This window comes from Macaca nemestrina, chromosome 7, assembly GCF_043159975.1.
Source record: "Macaca nemestrina isolate mMacNem1 chromosome 7, mMacNem.hap1, whole genome shotgun sequence".
In the NCBI taxonomy this organism is placed as follows: Eukaryota; Metazoa; Chordata; class Mammalia; order Primates; family Cercopithecidae; genus Macaca; species Macaca nemestrina.
This window is the reverse complement of record NC_092131.1, coordinates 102098408-102120904: the sequence shown is the minus strand read 5'-3', so window position 1 is coordinate 102120904 and position 22497 is coordinate 102098408. Positions and strand designations below refer to the sequence as shown.

The 22497-nt window shown below is 55.4% G+C and overlaps 1 protein-coding gene across 5 annotated transcripts; it reads right to left on the bottom strand.

Annotated features, from left to right (window-relative positions):
- Positions 1-160: 160 nt before the first annotated feature.
- LOC105488325 (kinesin family member 7) lies at positions 161-21479 on the bottom strand. 5 transcript variants are annotated; one of them, XM_011752269.3, is made up of 20 exons: positions 21175-21479; positions 18722-19073; positions 15853-16053; positions 15087-15480; positions 14367-14886; positions 13716-13832; positions 12931-13158; positions 11984-12120; positions 11427-11542; positions 11105-11257; positions 8978-8998; positions 8303-8505; positions 5742-5939; positions 5205-5330; positions 4884-5060; positions 3532-3747; positions 2312-2518; positions 1404-1602; positions 976-1122; positions 161-757 (listed from the first exon to the last, which is right to left on the bottom strand). In XM_011752269.3, the coding sequence occupies exons 2-20, from the start codon at positions 19047-19049 to the stop codon at positions 390-392; spliced, it is 4056 nt and encodes a 1351-aa protein (XP_011750571.2). In that variant the 5' UTR covers positions 19050-19073; positions 21175-21479; the 3' UTR covers positions 161-389. The 5 variants fall into 5 exon arrangements, with proteins under 5 accessions (XP_011750571.2, XP_024650673.2, XP_024650674.2 ...); XM_024794905.2 differs by having other exon boundaries at positions 11105-11254; XM_024794906.2 differs by having other exon boundaries at positions 11984-12117.
- Between the last annotated feature and the right edge of the window lie 1018 nt (positions 21480-22497).

The window sequence follows — 22497 nt, the reverse complement described above, 5'->3', positions numbered from 1 at the left end:
CAGTTTCCCCTATATACATAAGACCATTTAAACCACAACCTGGTTGCCACCGACCCTTTCATGATGATTCTTGGCCAAACCACAGAACTACAAGCACATCCATTTACGCCTGAAACCAGAATTGTCCTGAGACTCGAGCAAGACACAAGGCAGGCGGCAATTGGGTACCACAGCTTTAAGGAAGTAAGTGGTGGGAATTTGCATATTTTTTATAATGAGGGTCCAGTTCTTTTGGGCCATGACCCAAATTTGTTGATCCCAACGAGTGTAGAGATGAGGGCCTGGATTTAGGGTGTGCAGTAAGGACTGTCCTTCACAGAAGAAAAACAGGCAGCTGCCCCTTTCAGCAGGATCAGGTCTCCCTCCAAGGCAGGGTCTGCCCCGAGGGCTTACAGGGGGTTTTTCCGGACATCAATCATCCCCGGGCTGGCTCGTCGCAGTTCCCGCCGGGGCTTGGACAAAGGCCCAACGTTCCAGGGCAGGCCTGCCTCACCCACAGGAAGCACCCGCCCCACCAGGGGCTCAGCCGCCTCCCGCTGCCTCAGTTCCTCGGGGGATCCCTGCTCCTCACCACACAGGCTCGAGCGTTTCCAGGTCAAGGGTAAGGGAGCGTGGACCAAGTCCCGCGTCTCCTCCCGGGTGCGGGGGGCCCCCTCAGTGAGGGGATACAGCCAGAGAAGCTCGGGTGCCGGGTGGAGCTCATCTTCATTTCCAGGAGCCTGTCTGCCCTCCGAGCACAGGCTCCTCTTCTCCCCACCTGTCATGGAGAATAACGTGTCCTCATCAGAAACAGAGGTGGCAGCACCTTCCCGAAGCCCTAGCTCCCAAGTGCCCCAGCACAATAAGCAACCTGTGAATTGAGCCAATAAAGGCCCAAGGGAGAGTGGTCTCTAAGCTTTCCCCAAAGAAAGGGGACAGGCCTGACTTCAGAGCGCGATGGGGCAGGGCTCAGTGATGGCGACGAGGAGGAATTACCCCTGCTGTGGCCTACAGTGTTCACACCGCCGAGTTTCTGTTTCAGTTCCTGGTTTATCCACATGTAGCGGCCCAGATCCTTCTCCAGAGCTTGAATCCGGGCCTCATACTGCCTCCTGCTGTCTGCTAACCCTTCACTGAGGTGGTCTAGAGTGGAAGGGCCGAGGAGAGGGTGCTGAGGGCCTGCAGGTGGGTAGGCAGCCAGGGCTGTGGGGGCGGGGGCTGTGCGTGGGGTGGGGGCCTGGCCACCAGGGCTGTGGGGGTGGCTGTGAGCGGCAGGGGCCGGGGGAGACTGGGGGCGAGTGGAAGGGAAGGAGGGGGCGGGGGGGGGCGCAGGAGGACGGGGGCCAGGGGGAGAGGTGGGGATGGAGGGGGCGGAGTTGTGAGCCTTGGGCCGGGGCTGTGAGTGGTGGTCTGGGGCTGCTCACCTCGACTCTGCTGCAGGAGCAGCTGCATGTTCTGCTCGTGCTCCTTCTGCTGCAGGGTCAGCTGGCGGTCCATCTCCAGGCGCTGCCGCTCCAGGGCCACCTCCAGCCAGTACACCAGCCTCTGCTGCTCCTCCAGCTGCATCTCCAGTTCCGAGAAGGCAATCTGCTGCTGGTGCTGCTCCTCTCGGAGCGTCACCACCTGTTCCAAGACCCAGCCAGGCTCAGCCCCCACCATGACCCCTCTTCATCTGGCTAATCCTCAACCACAGACACAGTGTTGGCACACTTGCCACCACGGCACTAAGAAATCACCAAGGTCTTCCCTGCTGAACCAAGACTTAGCCTCAGACACCTTCTCAACAGTGCTCTAGTTATCTTCCAACGATCAGAGCTGGCTCTCACCTTATCTGCTGTCTCTTGCCACCAACCCTTTCCTAACCACACACCATGGAGCTGGCAGAGCCTCAAGCTGTGGGATTTCATCTAGACCAACCTCAGCACTATGGACATCTGGGACCAGATAATTCTTGGTTGTGGGGGCCTGTCCTGTGTGTTACAGGATGTTTAGTAACATCCCTGGCCTCCACCCCCACCACTATGACAACCAAAAGTATCTCCAGCCATGGCCGAATGTCACCAAAGGGCAAAAACATCCCCTACTGAGAGCCACTATTGTGGCCATGGACTACCCTGAGGTGAGCCAATCAAAGCAGAAGTGGCAGGGCAGGAAACTGGGTGTTTCACAAATAAAATGGGCTTTAAAGTCAGGCGGCCCTGGAGATGAGTTGGTCCTGATTCTGTCCCCCGGTCTGGGAGGAAACGGGATATCCGCTGGAGCAGCTGCCATAGGGACACCTCCCCGCCATGCTGCAGGAGGAGGAGGTGGGGGCCATAGGCTGGTGGCCCACCTTGTCAAAATACTTGCAGAGGAGGGCTCTGGTCTCTGAGGATGAGAGGTAGCTGAGCTTGGCCATGAGGTTCATCTCGCACTGGGACAGCAACGAGGCTGAGGCCCGAAGCACCCGCTGGCGGCATGTGATGGCCTCATTCTTATACTCAATGGCGGCATCCAGGGCCTCGATGGCCTCATCCAACTGGAACAGCGTCCGCTCCTCCTGCAGGGACAGGGGCATGCATGGAGGAACAGCACCCCCTGCCTGAACGCTGAAGTCCTGGGCAGACACGCAACAGCCAACACGTAGCCACAACTGGGCCTTAAGGGTCCCCTCGTCCCAAGGGCAGAGTCAGCGCATCGAGAGAGGTGCCCCCTGCTCACTGTCACAGCCCCGACCCCAGGGTCAGCTGGGGCCACTGCTCAGAGGCAGCCTGCTCAACTGCAAGCCCCTGTGAATGATCTACATTCAGGAAGCTCGGAGCACCCTAACCAAACAAAAGGCATGGTTGGGACAGCCACGGAGGCACCACGGTGTCTGCTGGGTAAGCTTCTACAGATGGGGATACATTCTAAGAAATGCATCATTAGGTGTTTTCGACATCATGCAAACATCAGAATGTACTCACACAAACCTAGATGGTATAGCCCACCACACACCTAGGCCACAAGCCTGGAGAGCATGTGACTGTACTGAATACTGTAGGCAGTTGTTAACCGTGGTGAGTATTTGTGTATCTAAACATAGAAAATGCACAGTAAAAATGCAGTATTATAATTTTCTGGGAGCACCATTGTATTAGCTGTCTGTTCTTCACCAAAATGTCACACAGCACATGACTGTAGTCACATAGGCCTTCTCTCTGCTCAGGGAACACAGATGTGTGGGCATGAGGTGCACTGAGTATGCTCCTGACACTCTATCCACACACAAAGCCAAGACGTGCGGGCAGGTACTCGAATGCAGCACAGGAGTCGGGGCTCCAGCCAGAAGGGAGCTGAGGGATCATCACAGCCTGGCCCCTGTGTTCCAGCCAATGAGGCCAAAGCAGGGGCAGAAGGGCCAGGCCAGCCCTCCCCAGCCCCCACCTCCACCTAACAGTGCAAACTTGGGTCCACTCACAGCAAGGCCCAGCACCCGCAGAGGGCTGGAGCAGGGGCTGAGGAGAGCAGACAGGCAGATGATAGAAGCCAGGGGCAGAGGCTGAGGGACTGAGCCAGGGGGCCGCAGGGTACCTCGGGGGACAGCAGGCTCCCCTGCCTCAGCTTGCTGTCGATCTCCAGGCGCTGCTTGAGCAGCGAGTCCTTCTCCTGGCGCAGGCTGTCGATCTCCCTGCGGATCTGCTGCTGGCTCTGTGCGCTGCCCTGCCGCAGCTGCCCGTTCTTCTCGGACAGTTCCCTCTCCAGGTGCTCCAGCCGGCTGGACACTCGCACGATATCCTCATTGAGGGCCTGGGGGCAGAATCGCCAGGGATTAGAGAAGGAACAGGCACTGTCCTCACAGGGTGACAGAAAGGGTCGGATGCTGAGGAGAAGCTGGGTCCTTCCCTCAAGAAACCAACACTCCAAATGTTCTGCTCAGCAGGGAGACCAGACTTAGTTCACAGAAGCTCCAGGAGGTGGGGCTAAAGGGACCAGAGCATTCGCAGAGTGGCACTCAGAGATGGCGAGAGGAGGATAAGGACCAGAGGGACGTGGCCCTCCTGGCAAGAAGGGGCAATGGGTAAGGGTGGGAGGAATGACCTGTCACTGAGATGACCGGACTGGACAGTGATAGGAATTGGCCAAGCCCCAAAGGCTTTTCTGGGAACCAGATGCAGGAGGAAGTGAGGGCTCTCCTGGCCGAGGGAAGTTATGGATCATCCAGTAGCACCCTGGATCCTCCTGGACATCAGAGAGATGCGTGCTGGCAGGAGCAAGGCTCCTGGCCTCTGCAGGCCTGGGACATTGGGCGTCTGGCCCAGGCCCCTGTACTGGAACAGGCCCTGCATCAGTGACTGCCATCCCCCTGCAGGCGTCATGGTAACGTTATGATCCCATCTGACAGAAGAGGATGCTGCGGCTCAGAAGCTGACCTTCCTATTCTAGATGGAGTAATGATGCCAGGCGAAGAAGTCTCTTTCTACTTGGTTATACCACCTTCCAGTACCTGTACCTCCTCATCCTTCCTGCACAGGCCCTGAGTAGGGGGTTAATGAGTGAAATGAACTGGAGGAGGGACACTTAAAAGAGGTTCTTCTACGCATACATCTGTAACCGTGTCATAAATATCCTGAAGCCCTACGGCTCATGGGGAGGCACAGGACAGAACCCAGCAGGACAGAGCTTCCTCTGTCTGGAACTTACCTGGCAGAGATACCACCTAGAAGAACCTCGCCTGTCTAGACCTCGCCTGGCAGGACTTCACCTGGCAGGACTTCACCTGGCAGGACTTCACCTGGCAGGTTTATCACTTGGAGGGACCTCACTTTGCTAGACCTCACCTGGCAGAAACTTACTTGGCAGGAACTCACCTGGCAAGATCTGTCCTGGCTGGACCTCACTTCACTGGACCTCACCTGGCAGGATCTCTCCTGGCAGGGCCTCACCTGGCTGGACCTCAGGCGCTTGCTTTCCAGCCCTGTCTTCTCCTGCATCAGGGCCTCCTTCTTGGCCAGGATGGCCTCTCGCTTGTGGAGCTCCTCCCCAAGCTCCTCCAGTGCCCGCCGCTGCTGTAGCACCTTCTCCATCTCCTGGTCCAGCCATTTCTTCTGCTCCTCAATCTTCTAAGGAAAAGCAGCGAGGGAGGGAGGGAACTCAGGGCCCACCTCTGGCTTTGTCAGCCGCCACTCAAGGTTCACTGGGGAGAAAGGTTCACCCACCAGCCAGCCCCCAGGGGAGCCCTGGGTGCGGACGCAGCCTGGCCCCACCTGCTGCTGCTCCAGGCTGACCACAGAGCCGTTGCTGCCACTGCGCCTCTTCCTCTGAAACGCCGCGATCTCTTCCGTCTTAATCTTCAGGATCTTCTGCTGCTGCTCATGCTTCAGCTCCAGCTCCTGGGTGAGGAGCTCAGTGGGCAGGGCTGTTTATGGTGTCAGCATCTTACCAGAGCCTGCCACCGATCCCAAAGCCCCCAGGAGTGCCTGCCCACTCCCAAGACGGCCCTGTGAAGCATCCCCCAGACCCATCCCACACAAGTCTCCCTGGAGACTGGCAAATAGACGCAAACACTTAGAAATAAGCCCGTGCCAGTCACCTCATATACTTCATCTCACTGAAGTCTCACCCTGGCCTTGAGTTTCCTGTAACACTCCGCACTTTCAGATGAAAAAACAGACTCAGGCTAAGTGACCTGCTTTCTAAGGTCACGTAGCTGTGGGTGGCAAACTACCTGGGCTCCCCTGGCTGGGCCGCCAGCTCAGCCTACTGGCCTGGACAGAGGGTCCCCACCCTGCCGTGAGCCTGACCTTGACGCGGTGCTGCCGCTTGCTCATCTCTGCCTCCAGGCGCCGCTTCTGCTCCGTCTCCTCGCGAAGCCGCCTCTGCAGTTGTCCCTGCTGCTGCCGCATGAGCTGCACGTTCCGCTCGAGCTCCTGCAGTCGCTTCTCACTCTGGGCCGACAGTGACACCAGCCGCTCCGTAGCCTGCTTCTTCTCCTTCAGCACCTGGGACCCACACAGTCTTCACTGGGCCATGCACGGGGCTACTGCGAGCCTGCCATAGTGCTTGTTGAGCTGGGCACTCAACAAGGGCAGGCAGGACCAAAGGACTTATAAATGGACAGAGGGACAGATAAAGGGCAAACGGATAGGTGGGTGATAGACCAATAATAACAACAAAGGCTGGGTGTGGTGGCTCATGTCTGTAATCCCAGCACTTTGGGAGGCTGAGGCAGGTGGATTACTTGAGGTCAGGAGTCTGAGACCAACCTGGCCAACATAGTGAAACCCTGTCTCTACTAAAAATACAAAAATTAGCTGGGCGTGGTGGTGGGAGCCTCTAATCCCAGCTACTCAGGAGGCTGAGACAGGAGAATCACTTTAACCTGGGAGGCAGAGGTTGCAGTGAGCTGAGATCATGCCACTGCACTCCAGCCTGGGCGACACAGCGAGACTCTGACTCAAAAAATAATAATAATAACAGAATACTAATAATGGTAAATACTATGACATTCACCATGCACCAGGCACCATACTAAGAGCTCTGTGTATATTAAATGATCCTAATGAGCATACAAAAAGTGTAATTATGATTATCCCTATTTTACAGATTAGAAAACTGAGGCAGCGAGGTTAGGAAACTTGACCAAGGACACATAGCTAGTAAGTGGTATAACTGGGATTCAAACCTGAGCAGTCAGGCTGCAGAGCCCACGCTCTCAACCACTCCATGATATTGTCTCTTGGACATTTGAACTGAGAAAATAAGGAATGAATGATGGGTGGGCACCTGCAAGGATGGACGGATGGAAGGATGGGAGAGACAGATGGCTAGGTGGGCGAGATCATATGAAGGTAAAAAAAATAGGATAGACCAGGCACAGTGGCTCATGCCTGTAATCCCAGAACTTTTGGGAGGCCAAGACAAGTGGATCACCTGAGGTCAGGAGTTCAAGACGAGCCTGGCCAACATGGTGAAACACTGTCTCTACTAAAAAAAAGAAAATACAAAAATTAGCCAGGTGTGGTGGCACCCGCCTGTAGTCTCAGCTACTCAGGAGTCTGAAGCACGAGGATCGCTTGAATCCAGGAGGCGGAGGTTGCAGTAAGCTGAGATTGCACCACTGTATTCCAGCCTGGGCAATAGAGTGAGACTTGGTCTCAAAAAAAAAAAAAAAAGGATGGAGACCATTATGGGCTGCATTGTGTTTCCCCAAAATTCCTATATGAAAGCCCTAACCCCCAGCACCTCAGAAAATGACTATGTTTGGAAAGAAGGTCTTTAGAGAGGCGATTAGTTTAAATGAGGACATTAGAGTGGGCCCTAATCCAATACGACCAGGGTCCTCATGAGAAGAGGAAGAGATACCAGGGCTGCAAGCAGGCAGGGGAAAGGCCATGTAAAGACACAGCCAGGAGGTGGCCATCTGCACGCCAAGGAGTGAGGCCTCAGGGGAAACCAGACCTGTGGACACCTTGATCTCGGACTGACAGCCTCCAGAGCTGGGAGAAAGTAAACTTCTGTTGTCTAAATCCCCCTAGTCTATGGAATTTTGCTATGGCAGCCGTAGCAAACTAAAACAGACAGAGAATGCATGAATTAACGAAAGGGGATGGAAAGGGTGGATATACCTGCAGATAAATGGACAGGTGGTCAATCCACTGATAAAAGGCTAAATCAGCTAGGCGCGGTGGCTCATACCTATAATCCCAGCACTTTGGGAGGCCCAGGTGGGCAGATCACCTGACATCAGGAGTTCAAGACCAGTCTGGCTAACATGGTGAAACCCCGTCTCTACTAAAAATACAACATCAGCTGGGCATGGTGGCGCATGCCTGTAATCCCAGCTACTCAGGAGGCTGAGACAGGAGAATCACTTGAACCCAGGAGGCGGAGGTTGCCGTGAGCCAGGATGGTGGCCCTGTATTCCAGCCTGGGCAACAGAGTGAGACTCTGTCTCAGAGAAAGACTAAACCGATGCATGGATTTGACGGACACATGGACCAACAGGTAGACAGACAAGGGAGTATGGGATGGAGGGGGTAAGCGAATGGAGAGCTGGAAGGGGGACTGGGGGACAGAGAACTGCATGCTACAGGGTAGGTTTCTTTAGATGCCCACCTTTCACCCTCTCGTTGGTCTCCCAGGTAGTCTTCAGGCAGGACCTGCCCCCCTGCCTCTACTATGTGTAAAGCCGGGCAGACCTCCGGCTTCTACACGATACCAGACTCACCCTGGGGGGCCAGGGCTGGAGCACAAGGTTCCACAGTGAACTTGGACCTCAGAGCCCACATGTCCTGGTCCCAAGGATGGCAGCCTAGGAGGCAGGAGTCACCCCAGCAGCCCATCCTGAGGCCCTGAGACTGACCTGCACCTGGCTCTGGGCCGCAGCGACCCTCCTGCGGAACTCCTGGAGCCGAGACCGCTCGCCAGCATCCTGGGGCTCCTTGCCCTCGAGCTCCCGCAGCTGCCTCTGGCCTTCGCTCAGCTCAGCCCGCACCCGCTCTGCCTCCTGCTCCAGCTCCCGGATACGCTGGCTGTGCTGGCGGTTCAGGGCCTGAGCTGCCTTTCCTGGAAGAAAGCAGGACTGTGTCAGCACAGGCAGCCCTGCTCCACCAAGAGGGCAAGCTGTTTGTCCCCCTGGGAGGTTTCCCAGCCCTTGGACATCTGCGTGGGTTTCACCAAGCCTTTGTACCACCAGTACCACGGTTTACTTAATATTTTTCTTCAAATCAACTCTTATTTATTTATTGAGACAGAGTTTTGCTCTTTTTGCCCAGGCTGGAGTGCAATGGTGCAATCTCGGCTCACTGTAACCTCCACCTCCTGGATTCAAGTGATTCTGCTGCCTCAGTCTCCCAAGTAGGTGGGATTACAGGCACGTGCCACCACACCTGGCTAATTTTGTATTCTTAGTAGAGATGGGGTTTCACCATGTCGGCCAGGCTGGTCTCGAACTCCTGACTGCAGGTGATCCACCCGCCTTGGCCTCCCAAAGTCCTGGGATTACAGGCGTGAGCCACCGCGCCCAGCCTCAACTCACCTTTTAAATGAGCCTCATCCACTGCAGCGACCCAAGGGAATTACAAATTAATTAGTTTTATTTTTACCAAATGCATTCTAAAATAAATATATAAGCTGAACCTGTATATAATTAAGCCTCTAGAACTAACTTTCATTTCCAGGAAATCTGGAGGACAAAAGAATGAGCTAAATTACAGCACAAAAAAAGCGAACAGACAAACCCCAAACGTGGGGTTTGGGACATTTCACAGGATGACTGAGAGAAGGGAGACGTCAGAGACCTCAGAAACAAATATAGTTGGCCCTCTGTATCTGTGGGTTCCACATCCATGGGTTCAACCAACCATGGTTGGAAATTATATTTTTCTAAATAAATGGCTGCATCTGTACTGACCATGTATAGATTTTTCTTGTCATCATTCCCTAAACAATACAGTATAACAACTATTTACACAGCTTTTACATTGTATTAGGTATTATACAAAATCTAGAGATGATTTAAATCACTTCCTTTAAAGTGATTTAAAGGAAGATGTGGGTCAGTTACTGTAAATACTATACCATATTATTTACTAAACCCTTTTTGAGCATCCACAGATTTTGGCATTCACGGGGTCCTGAACCAGTCCCACATAGACACCAAGTGATGATGGTATGATGTGTATGTGGAACAAGTTTGGAGCCTGATTCAAGCAATCCAGCTATAAACAGACACTGCTGATAATGGAGAGAATGTGCTTATGCTCTGGTCATTAAGAGGACATTAGTGCCAGGCGTGGTGGCTCATGCCTGTAATCCCAGCACTTTGGGAGGCTGAGGTGGGCGGATCACGAGGTCAAGAGATCGAGACCATCCTGGCCAACATGATAAAACCCCATCTGTACTAAAAATACAAAAATTAGCTGGTTGTGTTGGCACACACCTATAGTCCCAGCTACTCGGGAGGCTGAGGCAGGAGAATCACTTAAACTCGGGAGGCAGAGGTTGCAAGTGAGCCAAGACATGCCACTGCACTCCAGCTTGGCGACAGAGTGAGACTCCGTCTCAGAAAAAAAAAAAAAGGGACATTAGTTTCATTAGGTATGCTGATGTTATTACAGTTAGGTTAAAAAAAAAAGTTCATATTTTTAAATTAGCACACTGGGAGGTATAGGGAAGAAAGGACATGAAGTCTGGCATGTCCTTCAAAATATTCAGCAAGGAAAAAGGGAGAGGTAAAACAAATGTGGAAAAATCTTGGTAACTACTAAGTCTGGAGGGTGGGTATATGGGACCCACAGTACTCGTCTCATGTCTGGTTGAAAATATTTATGATGAATTTGGTAACAAATTCATTAACTATTAAAATAAAAACGCTCAACTGGCCACCACCTAAAATTACCCCCTGTCCCCTCCTTCGCTCATATCACCAGTAATAGACATAACCCAATTTGGAGACACTCAGTCCTCCATGACACTCACTGTGTGCTCCCCAGGACTGAGAGATACTTTGTCCAGCACAATGGCTGAAACATTGCAGCCACTTGATAAAGAAGAAGTGCTGGGTGTAGTGGCTCATGCCTGTAATCCCAGCACTTTGGGAGGTCAGGAGTTCAAGACCAGCCTGGCCAACATGGTAAAACCCCATCTCAACTAAAAATAAATAAAAAATAAAAAAATTAGCTGGGTGTGGCGGTGGGCGCCTGTAATCCCAGCTACTCAGGAGGCTGAGGCAGGAGAATCGCTTGAACCTGGGAGGCAGAGGTTGCAGTGAGCCGGGATCGCACCATTGCACTCCAGCCTGGGTGACCAGAGCGAAACTCTGTCTCAAAACAAGAAAAAAAAAAGAAAAAGAAAAAAAGAAGTACTGCTTACTAAGAGCTATTCTAAGCACTTCACCTGAATTAACTCCCTTTACCCTCACAACACCCCTATTCAATAGGTACAATGACTATCCCCATTTTAGAGATGAAAAAACTGAGGCATGGAGGGGTTATGCTACTTGTTCAGGGTCACACAGCTGGAAGAGGCTGGGCTGAGTATCAAACCTAGGCCATCCGGCCCCCGCTCCTAACCACCTCATTGTTGAAATCCCTCTAGAACGGTGCAGAAGTAACGATGAGAAGTCCCCCTCGGGTGGGAGGCCCACCTGAGGCCCACCCCTCACCTGTGCGGACCAGCTCGCCAATGAGCTCCTCCTTCATGCGGATGTTGATAGCCAGCTCCCGGATCTTCTGCTGGGCCTGGGCCAGCCGCCACTCTGAGGCCGTGGCAGAGGGGACCTGGCGGGCCTGAACCCGGGCCTTGCTCCCACCAACTGCTGCAACAGGCAGCCTGTCAAGGTCGCTGCCCCAACTGACAATGGGGGAGACAGAGGAGTGGAGGGCAGGGGCTGCCAGGGAGGGTGGGTGGACTGTCCCAAGGTGGCTGGCCCAGGACTGTGGAGGGGGAATGGGGAGGAGGCCCTCTGTGCACCCCACCCAGCTTACCTCTGGACCCTGGGATGGCTGCATCCAACTCTTCAAGGCAAAGCTCTGGGCCCTTCCTCTCTGGCAGACTCCCTGGGAGGGCCCCCGCCCTCTGGCTGCAGTTGCTGATCCCATTTCTGGAGGACAGAAGAAGAAGGCCGTGCTCCTCCCCAACCCCTGCCCCAGCCTAGCCACCCCCAGGCCTGGAGGGAGGAAGAGAGGCCACCAGGTCTTCCATCTCCCAGGGTCGATATAAACCCAGGATGTGAGTCTGGCAGAATCAGGAGTCTAGGGGCAGAGTTTTAGGAGGTACAGGGCAGCTGGGGGGCACAGAAGGCCATCCTGGAGGCTGAAGTCAGGAGGCCTGGGCACACCCTGTATCACACTCACTCCGGTGAGACCTTTCGGCTCAGAGCCCACTGCTCTCCCCCAAGGGCTGGCCAGGGCAACATGAGGGCACCCTAGGACCCAGAGGCTTTCCCACTGCTGTCAGGAGAGGAGATGGTGGGACCCCCAGCCTGCCTAGCCCTGGGCCCTGATCAGCCCCTTGTCAGGTGGGGGCAATGGGTCCCACTCACCTGCGTAGGTGTAAGGTCCGCCTGGGCAGCTCCTCCTCCTCCTCCTCTTCCTCCTCCGAAGCAGCTGAAGAGCCACTTCCCAGCCTGTTCACCTCAGTCAGCAACTCAACTCCAGCCTCCCTGCCATTTGTCACCTGCTAGGGGAGTAAGCCATTTCCCATTCCAAGTCATCGTCCCTGCCGTATACCCCGCCTTGCCTGCCCTCCTCACATCTCTGCCTCCTCAAGCCCTGCCTTACCTTCATGATCCAGCCCAAATGACCCCTCTGGCAGCCTTTTGAATCTCAAGCTGGGGTGAGAGCTTCCTCCCTCCCCTCCCCTCCCGCCTGCTTTGGCGCCCATGATACCTGGTACTCCTCAGGTGACAATCTGCCCTTTCTACCTTGCATACAGGTCATCTGCACCCAAGTCCTATCTCACCAACAATTCCCTGCCAGAGTGATGGGGGAACACGAGACTTCTGCCAACCCCCAGCTTTGAGAGCTGAGATGATCCAGGCCTAAAAGCCCCAGAAGACCCAGAACTTTCAGGCAGAGCAGGAGTAACCTTTGTCCAAATAAGGTTCGCCACATGGAAAAGTGAACTTGCAAAGAGAGCCATCCAAAGACAGAGCAGGTGGTCTGAAAGGTGATGAGCTCTCTGTCTGCAGAAGTGTGCAAGGTTTCCACCTGGTGCCGGAAGCCAGAACCCCCTCTGTAACCCCTCCTCATTCCAAGTGATCTTCAGCTACCCCAGGGATGCCCGATGCCACTGGACCCTTCTGAGAGGCCCAGAGTCATTCAAATCTTGGCTCTTCCTCTGGGGACACCTGAAAGCAGCCTCTCGCATCTCACATCCAGTCCCATGAAAACATGAGTGGGGGACACATGCCCCAGTGCCCCCTTCCCCTGCCCCGAGCTTGACCAGTCCAGCTGGGCCCACTGACACCCAGCCTCGCCCTCTTCTCACCTCTCCCCTCTGCTCAGAGCCAACTTCATCTCCAGGGAAGCACGCAGGGGGCACCATGCCCAGCACATGGTCGTGGGCACCCCCCAGGGGGGCTGTATGAGGTCGACGCACAAAGGACCTGGGAGGCAGGCCATTCAGGAGCCCCGGGCACCCCCAGCCAGGCCGCACTAGCTCTAACCGCAGCCGCAGTTCCACCATCTCCTCTTGCTGCTCACGCAGCCGGTCGCTCTGCAAGACATGGTCCAGGTGCCAAGGGGGCATGAATGCCCCAACAGGCAGGAGTGTAGGAAACTGAGGAAGAGGTCTGAGGCCACTCTACCATCTCTGGGCTAAAACTGAGGAGGGTCAAATACTCCTCTCCTTCCTTTCCTCCTCCCCCGACCCCAACAACTCCGTAGGAGTTCAGACTCAAACTCACCCCTCAGGTCCCATCACAATCCTATCCTGCCAGACCGCCACCTCCAACCGCCGCCACCAGAGGGCGCGAGGAGCAATGCTGACCTGGTTACGCCAGGCTCCAAGGTCCCCCGCTGCCGCCCCTGCAGTCCCCTCTTTCGTCCAAGCTCACACCACCCAGCAAAGCTGCCCTGCCTGGCGGTCCTGCACACCCACCTGCGCTGTTGTGATGCTCACCTCCACACTTTCGCTCATGTGCATCTCCTAACTCTACACCCCTACCCCGCAGTATCCCACCCTAACTCCCTCCCATCCTGAGAAACTCAGCTCTGCCTTCCCTCCACCCTCCTCTGGGGAGCCTTCCCTGCACTGTGAAGCGGGCGCCGCACCTGCAGTTTGTACTGCTCCATGGCGTCCTCCAGCGCAGCCAGAAAGTCTCGGTTCTCCTCCTCCAGCCGCGCCACCTGGTTCTGCAGGGTCCGCAGCTGCTGCGCCCCCTCATCCTCCTATAGGGCAAGGAGAGGGGCTTCAGAGGCGGGGGTTCACAGGGCGAGCTGGACACCCGGCCTTTTCTTGTCTAGCCCTGCTTCCAACCTACTCTTCCAAGCCCTGCCTGCAGTGGGAACTCCAGACCCACTGGTGGGGAGGGCACCCCAGACCCCAGCTGGCCTGGGTGCCCTCTGCAAGCCATTTGAGTCATCTCTTGTAATTATCCATCGTATTTGTATTAATAATATCACCACTATTATTAGGAACAATTTACTGCATCTACAGCATGCTAGCCACATGTGACACCCTCAGCCCTTACAACATCCCCACTAAGAGATGGAGTAAGTCCTACGGTTGTCCCTATTTTACAGCTGGAGACCTGAGGCACTGTAAAGTTAAGGAAGTGAACACGGTAATCAGCAGAAGTGACCGAATCCCTAATGTGCCCTGCCAACGGGCAGGAGGCAGGAGCACAGCTGCTGTCTGAAGACCCTCTTCCTTCCTCTCCACCACTCCCCCCTGCCCACAACCACAACCTGTCCCTTGGTCACCTTTCGCCCGCCGGCCCCCTGCGCCGCCTGGCCCTCGACGGAGGCGCTCTCGATGCCGCTGTCGGGCCCGGAGGCGGAGCTCAGGGCGCTGCGCTCACCCTCGACCACGCACAGCCAGTCGCGCACCTTGCGGGCGGTGGCGCCGGGCAGCCCGGGCTCGGCCTGCAGCTCACGCAGGAGGCTGTAGGCCGCGTCGGTGCAGGCTCGGTAGCGCGCGCACTCGGCGTCCAGGCGCATGGCGGCCCCAGCGGAGGCGGTGGCTGGGCCCGGGGCACGCCGGCCGCGGTGGATGATGCGGGTTTCGGAGCGGTGCCGTGGCGGCCCCCGCACGCCGCTCGCCACCTCTTCAGGTGGCCGCTCGGCCTCGGGCCGCCAGTTGACCGTGGCGCGGTTGCGGATGTTCTGGGCGCGGCTGGCGTAGTTGAGGGTGTTGAGGGTCTCGTCGAAGTCGGAGGAGGAAGGGCTGACGCAAGCGATCATCACCGTCTTGGCATTCCCACCCAGCGAGTCTTTGAGGATTCTGAGGGCGCGAGGGGGAGGCTCTCAGGGGCCCTGACACGCCAGGCCCAGGGCCCGCGGGCCAGACCCGGGACCGGCTGGCTCCTGGCACGGCTCCCCGTGGGAGGAGACCTGGGGAGTGTCTGGGCTTCCACCCCCAGTGGCGTGACACTCCCCGCCTCCCCGGCCCCCAAGCCACACAGGAGCCAGGGGGCAGCTCACCGGGTGATCTTGGAGTCCCGGTAGGGGATGTGGCTGCCCCGGCGCTGAGGGTCCCCCAGGGCGCTGATGACGTTGCCCAGCGCCAGGAGGCTGCTGTTGATCTGGATGCTCTCCTTGAGCCGCTCGCCGGTGCTGCCCGTCTTGAGCACCCTCTCTGAGCCCGCCAGGTCCACAAAGTGGAACTTGGAGACGAGCAGCTGGCCGTGGGCGGGGCGGGGCAGGCGGCTAGGGGCGCGCCCCCGCTGCTCCAGAGTCACAGTGAAGACCGTGTGTGAGCGGCTAGACAGGCGGTTGAGGTGCGTGGCTCCCGTGTGCCGCGCCGCGTTGCCCATCTCCAGGAGGCTCAGCACCTCGTCCAGGCCCTCCACGTCCACCTCCTTCACCCCGCACAGCACTGCGGGCACAGAAGGCCATGAGCCCCAGGGCAGGGGCCGCCAGACTGACCAGCCAGGAGGGCAGGCAGAGCAGAACTAGCCCCAAACTTGCCCTTCCTGACCCACCGCTCCCTCCCCAAGCCCACGGGGTACTGCCCTTCCTAGTTCGGGCTTGAGGGGCTCCGGCTTCCCACTGGCCCACCTCAGTGCCTCTCACTCTGGGTATAGAAGCAGTACTGAACTCATTGGAGACAGGAAGCTAAAGCAAAACCTCCCAGGGCTTGGGTTTTCCATGAGGAGTTGCCATTCCCAGACAGGTAAGCACCCCACTCCAAGCAGGTGAAGCCTCCCTAAACCCCTCTCCATCAGTGGAGGACCCCGGAGTTCCTCACCAACATTCCCATGCTCATCTTCCCGGAGCTGGATGTCACGGCTGGCAGTGCCCACCTCGAGCAGGTCCCGGAACTCCTCCTTGTACACTTCCAGATAGGACACATGCACCAGACAGTCAAGCAGGTCATTCTCATCGATGAGCTTGAAGGCCTCGGCCATGGCCCTCGGGACAATGCCCTGCTCATCCTCGAGGAGGGAGGCTGGGGAGACACCGCAGGGCCTCCTGCCACTTCAGCTGAACATGGCCCAAGTCCCCCAGGCCCGCAAGCTCATAGGCCCCTGCCAGAGCTGGAGGATGGTGCTCTAGGATGGAGAAGACAGTGGCCAAGGCCAGGATGGGACAGGTGGCCTGAGCTAGGCCATGCTCCAGTGTGGTCAGGCAGAAATATAAAATTTAAGAGTTGGAAGCAACCTCTCCTGATTCAATCAACCCCTTTCATGATGTAAGCATCCCCTTCACTGCATCCTCAACAGATTATCAAATAACCTTACCTTGATTACTCCTAATCCATGCCGTTATCTAAAGGGCCTCCTAAATTTATCCCAAGGAAAAATCAGAGGAAGTTCAGAACAGCACTCTTCCTCATGACTTCAAAAAATGCAAACATCCTAAGTGTCCATTTGAAGATCAAACAGGAGATCTGGCCAAATCAACTTTTTTTTTGAGACAGAGTTTTGCTCTTGTTGCCCAAGTTGGAGTGCAGTGGCGTGATCTCAGCTTACTGCAATCTCCACCTTCCGGTTTCAAGAGATTCTCCTGCCTTAGTCTCCTGAGTAGCTGGGATAACAGGCATCTGCCACCATGCCCAGCTAATTTTTGTATTTTTAGTAGAGACAGTGTTTCACCATGTTGGCCAGGCTGGTCTTGAACTCCTGACCTTGTGATCTGCTGGCCTCGGCCTCCCAAAGTGCTGGGATTACAGGCATGAGCCACCGTACCCAACCAACTATTTTATATTCACAATGGAATGCCAGGTAGCCCATTAAAAAGTTGGTTTTTGTTTTTTTTTTTTTTAAAGAAACAGGGTCTTGCTGTGTTGCCCAGGCTGGTCTCCCAACTCCTGTGCCCAAGCAATCCTCCCACCTCAGCCTCCCAAAGTGCTGGGATTACAAGTGTGAGCCTGTGTGCCTGGCCTAAAAATTTAGATTGAAGAATATTTAATGATACAGAGAAATGTTCATGATACATTATTTTTTTGTTGTTGTGTTTTTGAAATGGAGTCTCGCTCTGTCACCCAGGCTGGAATGCAGTGAAGCAAACTTGGCTCACTGCAAGTTCTATCTTCTGGGTTCAAGCAATTCTCCTGCCTCAGCCTCCTGAGTAGCTGGGATTACAGACCCCCACCACCATGCCTGGCCAGTTTTTTTGTTTTGTTTTGTTTTTGCGACGGAGTCTTGCTCTGTCACCAGGCTGGAGTGCAGTGGAGAGATCTCGGCTCACTGCAACCTCCGTCTCCCAGGTTCAAGTGATTCTCCTGCCTCAGCCTCCTGAGTAGCTGGGACTATAGGCATGCACCACCATGCCCAGCTAATTTTTTGTATTTTAGTAGAGATGGGGTTTCACCATGTTGGCCAGGATGGTCTCGATCTCCTGACCTCATGATCCACCCGCTTCAGCCTCCCAAAGTGCTAGGATTACAGGCATGAGCCACCGTGCCCTGCTCAGTTTTTGTATTTTTAGTAGAGACGGGGTTTTGCCATGTTGGCTAGGCTGGTCTCGAACTCCTGACCTCCGATGATCCACCCGCCTCCACCTCCCAAAGTGCTGGGATTACAGGTGCGAGCCACCACGCCTGGCCAATGATACATTGTTAAGAAAATCAAACAGGACACAAAAGAATGTATATAATATAATCCCATTTTTGAAAAGTAAAATAATTTTCCCAGACAAACTGGAATGCTAACAGGGCAGGGGATTTCTGAAAGGCAATTATCAAGTACCTTTTATTTTGTGCATGTGTTTTGCTGTATTTTCCTAATTTTTTAACGACAAAGTGTGTTTCTGTAACTGCTATGGTCTGAATTTGTTTATGCTCCCCAAAATTCTCATGCAGAAATCCTCACCCCCAATATGATGGAAGTGGGGCCTTTGGGAAGTGGGTGGGGAGAGCCCTCATAAATGGGATTAGTTCCCTTGTAAAAGAGAGCTGAGAGTGACCCCTTCCGTGTTCTACCATGTGAGTTTAGAGAAAGAAGGTGGCTGTCTGTGAGGAAGAAGGCCCTTCAGTCTGCTGGTGCCTTCATCTTAAACTTTCCAGCCTCCAGAACTGTGAGGAATACATTTCTGTTGAGGAGCCACCCAGTCTATGGTATTCTGTTATAGTGAAGGGAGCAGAGCAAGGCAGTAACCTGAGAGAAAGCAGCTTGTGTTACTTAAAACGGGACACTTCCTTCAGTTGGCCCAAAGGATCTTTCTCGAAACTGCTCCAGAGCCTGGCTGAAGCACCTTGCAGCCCTGCTGTGCAGCATCCAAAGCATGCCTCTTCCAGGACACACGGCCCCCGTTCCCAACTGCTCCAGCTAGAACACAGATTCCTGACCTTCCCTAGCCAGCCTGACAACCTCCAGAGACATGCCACCTTCCCGTACCCTTCCTCTGCTGAGGTCCCCAGAGCCAGGCAGCATGGTGCCATCTCTATGGAGGTGAGAAGGCCACTCACCTCCAATGACTCTTCCTTCCTGCCCTGCCTACCCCACAGACATGGCTGGTCCCAGCCTGGGCCACAGATCTCTGTCTAGGAAATCAACTCTTCCTCCCCCAGCATCCCCACCTTTCACAGGGACAGGCAGCAAGAGGACAGGGGCAGAAATCCAGGAAGGAACTAAGGCTCCTTAAAGTGGGCAAAGGCCCCGAGCAGGGTCACTCACCCACACTGGCCTCCCCCATGGTGTACGTCTTCCCTGAGCCCGTCTGACCATAGGCAAAGACGGTGGCATTGAAGCCCTCGAAGAAGGCCTCAAGGAGGGGCTGAACACAGGCCTGGTACACGGCCTCCTGCCCGGCATCCTCAGCCAGCACCACGTGGAAGCCAAAGTGTCGGTCACGGCCCAGGGTGATGCGGCCAAGCCCTGGCTCCACCTGCAGGCAGCTCTGATGCCCGTGCAGCAGTTCCTTGGGCAGCAGTGGTCGAACTCGCAGGGCAACCCGCACTGGGGCCTCCTCAGGCCCTGGCAGCCTCTGGGCCTCCAGCCCCATGCTGAGGGAGGACTGCTCTGGGCCCTGTGGAGAGAGAAAGAAGCCCTGGCCATCAGCACTTGTACTCCAGGAGCTAGACTCACCCTGCAGGGGACTTGAGCCAGACCCTGCAGCTCCTGACCTTGGAGGGATTGGGGGGAGGGTGGTCAAAGTTCAGAACATCCCCGTGTCCAACCTGGTGCTCAAAAATTGCAAGGGTCATAACATATATAATCCCCCTAAGTAACACGTCATGGCTCCCAGCACTGGCGAAATGAGGCCCTAACTCCTGCACTCCAGTGTTTCAGCTGCATTCTTCCCTATGGCCCAATCTCCTAGAATAACGCACACACACAGCACCACACCACACCAGGGAACTCTTGTCCCTAACACCCACTGGGTTTACCACAATCTCTGTCTTTGTCAAGTCACCCACATCCCCTGCCCCACCTTCTTCAAAAAAGTCAACAGATCCTTCAAGACCAAGCTCTCACCACCAAATCCTGCCAAATCCATCTCCTAAATGTCTCGCAAGTTCACCTGCTCCTTCCCATTCTGTTGCCAAAGCCCTAGTCCTGGCCACTGACACTGTGCCAGGATGACTTTGAGCAGCCTTCCCCTGGTCTCAGTCTCCCTGTCCCCTCCCGTAGGGTAGCCAGGGACATCTTTCTTTTTCTTCTTGAGACAGGGTCTCTCTCTTTCACCCAGACTGGAGTACAGTGGCATGATCACTGCTTACTGCAGCCAAGACTTCCCAGGTTCAAGTGATCCTCCCACCTCAGCCTTCAAAGTAGCTGGGACCACAGACACGTACCTGGCTAATTTTTATTATTATTATTATTATTATTTTGTAGAGACAGTCTAGCTATGTTGTCCAGGCTGGTCTTGAACACCTGGGCTCAAGGGATCCTCCCAAAGTGCGGTGATTACAGGCATCAGCCACTGCACCTCAGGGGCATCTCTCAAAATGCAAATGCAATTATTTCACTCCCTGCCTAACCTCAACTCTCCAAAAAAAGGCTCTCCACTGCCCTTGGGATTCAAAATATTAAGGAAAAAAAAAAAAAAAAAAGACAAGGCTTAAATCAGGCCCTGCCTCCCTGGATTACTCACCTCCCACACCCCAGGCCTTTCCTTGCCGCCTCTCTCTGCCTGCAACGGCTAGGTGTTACCCAAGCCTCCTCATCCCTCCCAGCTAAGGCTGCAGGCACCTTCTTCCTCTTCTTCTTCAGGGAGCCACGGAAGCTCCCCTTCTCTGTGACCCCACCACGACACGCACACAACCCCCAGTGCTGTTCCACCCGCCCATGACCACTCTAGTGCAACTGCAGGTTACTACCCGCTTCTCTCCCCCACCTCCCAGACCCGGAGCTGGAAGGCGGGGACCCTCTGGGTCCACTTTGCACTTCATCACCAGCGCCCAGCACAAGGTCCCACGCTGCCCAATAAACAGTGATGGATAATCTTCATCCAAGGAACTTTCCCCGCCCTCCCTCCTCCTACAGCGTTCTTCACCCCCACCGCCACCCCGGCACTTCATTCTTTACCCTTTAACCTCTCTCTCAGCACAGTAACCTCTCATTAATTCAATCACCCGGCCCCTATTGGGCGCCCGATCCTGGGCACACAGCGATGAACTCTGACTCGCAACACCGTGGGGGCCTTCGCGCACCCCTCCTCCGCGTGAGCATTCCGAGCCCGGTGCAGTCCCGGCTACCGCGCGCCCCTGCTCTCCGCACAGCGCTACCGCTCCGAGGGCGCTCTGACATCCCCGCAGGCGCCATCCGGAGCCAGGGTAGGGCAGCCGGGGCTGGAGGCGGCGGGGCGCGGGACGGAGCTCCCGGAAAGTTGGGAGAAGTGATTACAAATGGGGACCCGACTCACGCGGCCTCGGCGCTCGCCCCTCCTTGCAGGCCGGGGATGCCGGCGTCAGCCCCCAGATGTCGGGAAGAGGGCGCCGGCCAGTCCAAGGAAGAGCTTCCAGGAGGCTGGGGAGCAAGGGTGCTGGGCTCCTCATGCCGGCTCAGGTCTCCCAGGCGTGCCGGCTCCCAGGGCCACCAGGCCTAGGCCTGCGCGAGGAGGGAGCGCGCGCCTCCCTCCACCCACCCGGTCCTCGCCCCTAACCCGCTCTCCGGCCCACACTCACCTGCCTGGGTGCGAGCGCCGTCCCGGGCCAGGAAGTCAGGCTTCGATCCCCACTGCGGCGCGCTCCGATGCCGTCATCGGGACCCCCGCCCCCCAAACCAGCCCTCCGCTCACCCGCAACTCCGCCCGCCGGGGCTCTCGGGGGCGGAGGCGCGAGCCGGGTGGCGTCGCGGAGTCGGCCCGCAGACAGGGCGGGCGGGGCCCGTGCGGAGGGCCCAGGCCTGGAGAGTGTGAAGCATCCTCATGATGGCATCGACTTATTTTCTAGAATGTGTCTCCAAACTGAACTCCAGACCATCCTGTCCTCAGCCCCGAGTCACCTTCGTCCCCCGTCTCTGTTTTCCACTCCCAGTCCCAAACCACGCCCCCTGCACGCCACTCACAAAGCCAGCAGAAACCTCCATCTCCCCACGTTTAAAAAAGTTTTCTCACTTCTGAGACTCTCATTTTCTCACATTTCAGTATTTCTAAAATTGAGTTCCATCTCCCACTCATTGTCAAGGGAAATTTGGCACCAGGAGGGGCAGGAGAGGTGATCTGGCGGTGTCCCCGGCAGCCGGCAGCCTCAAAGAGATGGTTGTTGTCTTCACCTCTGAGACCTCTGATCCATTGTTTGCACTGGAAGCACCGTGAATGGGTGAATTTTAAAATCTGAAAACATATTTGTCACTTAAAATGCCATTAGAAAAAGTAAACTCCAGTGTCGTTTCTAGTGATATTATGTATATAGAAGATTACCTGGCATAGACAGGCAACATAATTAAAGGCTATAGAAATTGCCAGGCTCTTCAGATAAATCTATATTAGGAAACCCTCAGCCTCCAGTAACAGAAACCACAATTTGAAGTGGCTTGAACGATAAGGTCATTTGTTATCTTGGGGAACAGTGAAACCCAGAGGGATGAGGGCTCCTGGGCAGGTTGAGTCAGTGGCAACATTACCAAGGAGCTGGCCTTTTTAACTTTTTTTTTTTTTTTTTGGCATCACCTTCAGACAGAAAATGTCCAGAGGAAGAAGACAGCAATGTGTGGCGAGGCATGCCCTTTGGATCAAGCGCCCTCCGAGCTGATTTCCTTCCCATTCCATGTACCACACAGCTTAGGCCTGTCCACTCGCAAACTACTCGCTGTCAAGGGGATGGAACTACCATGATTGGCTTGCAATACCCGTGTGAGACAGCGTGGATATAGGGAAGTCATCCACAATCTCCACAACCACATCCTCGAAGCTTCATAGAGGAAAGGCTGGCCAGCTGATTCATGTATCACAAAGGACCATGATTCAGGTACCAAGCATCTATCTGTCAGATGCCAGGAGCTGTGCC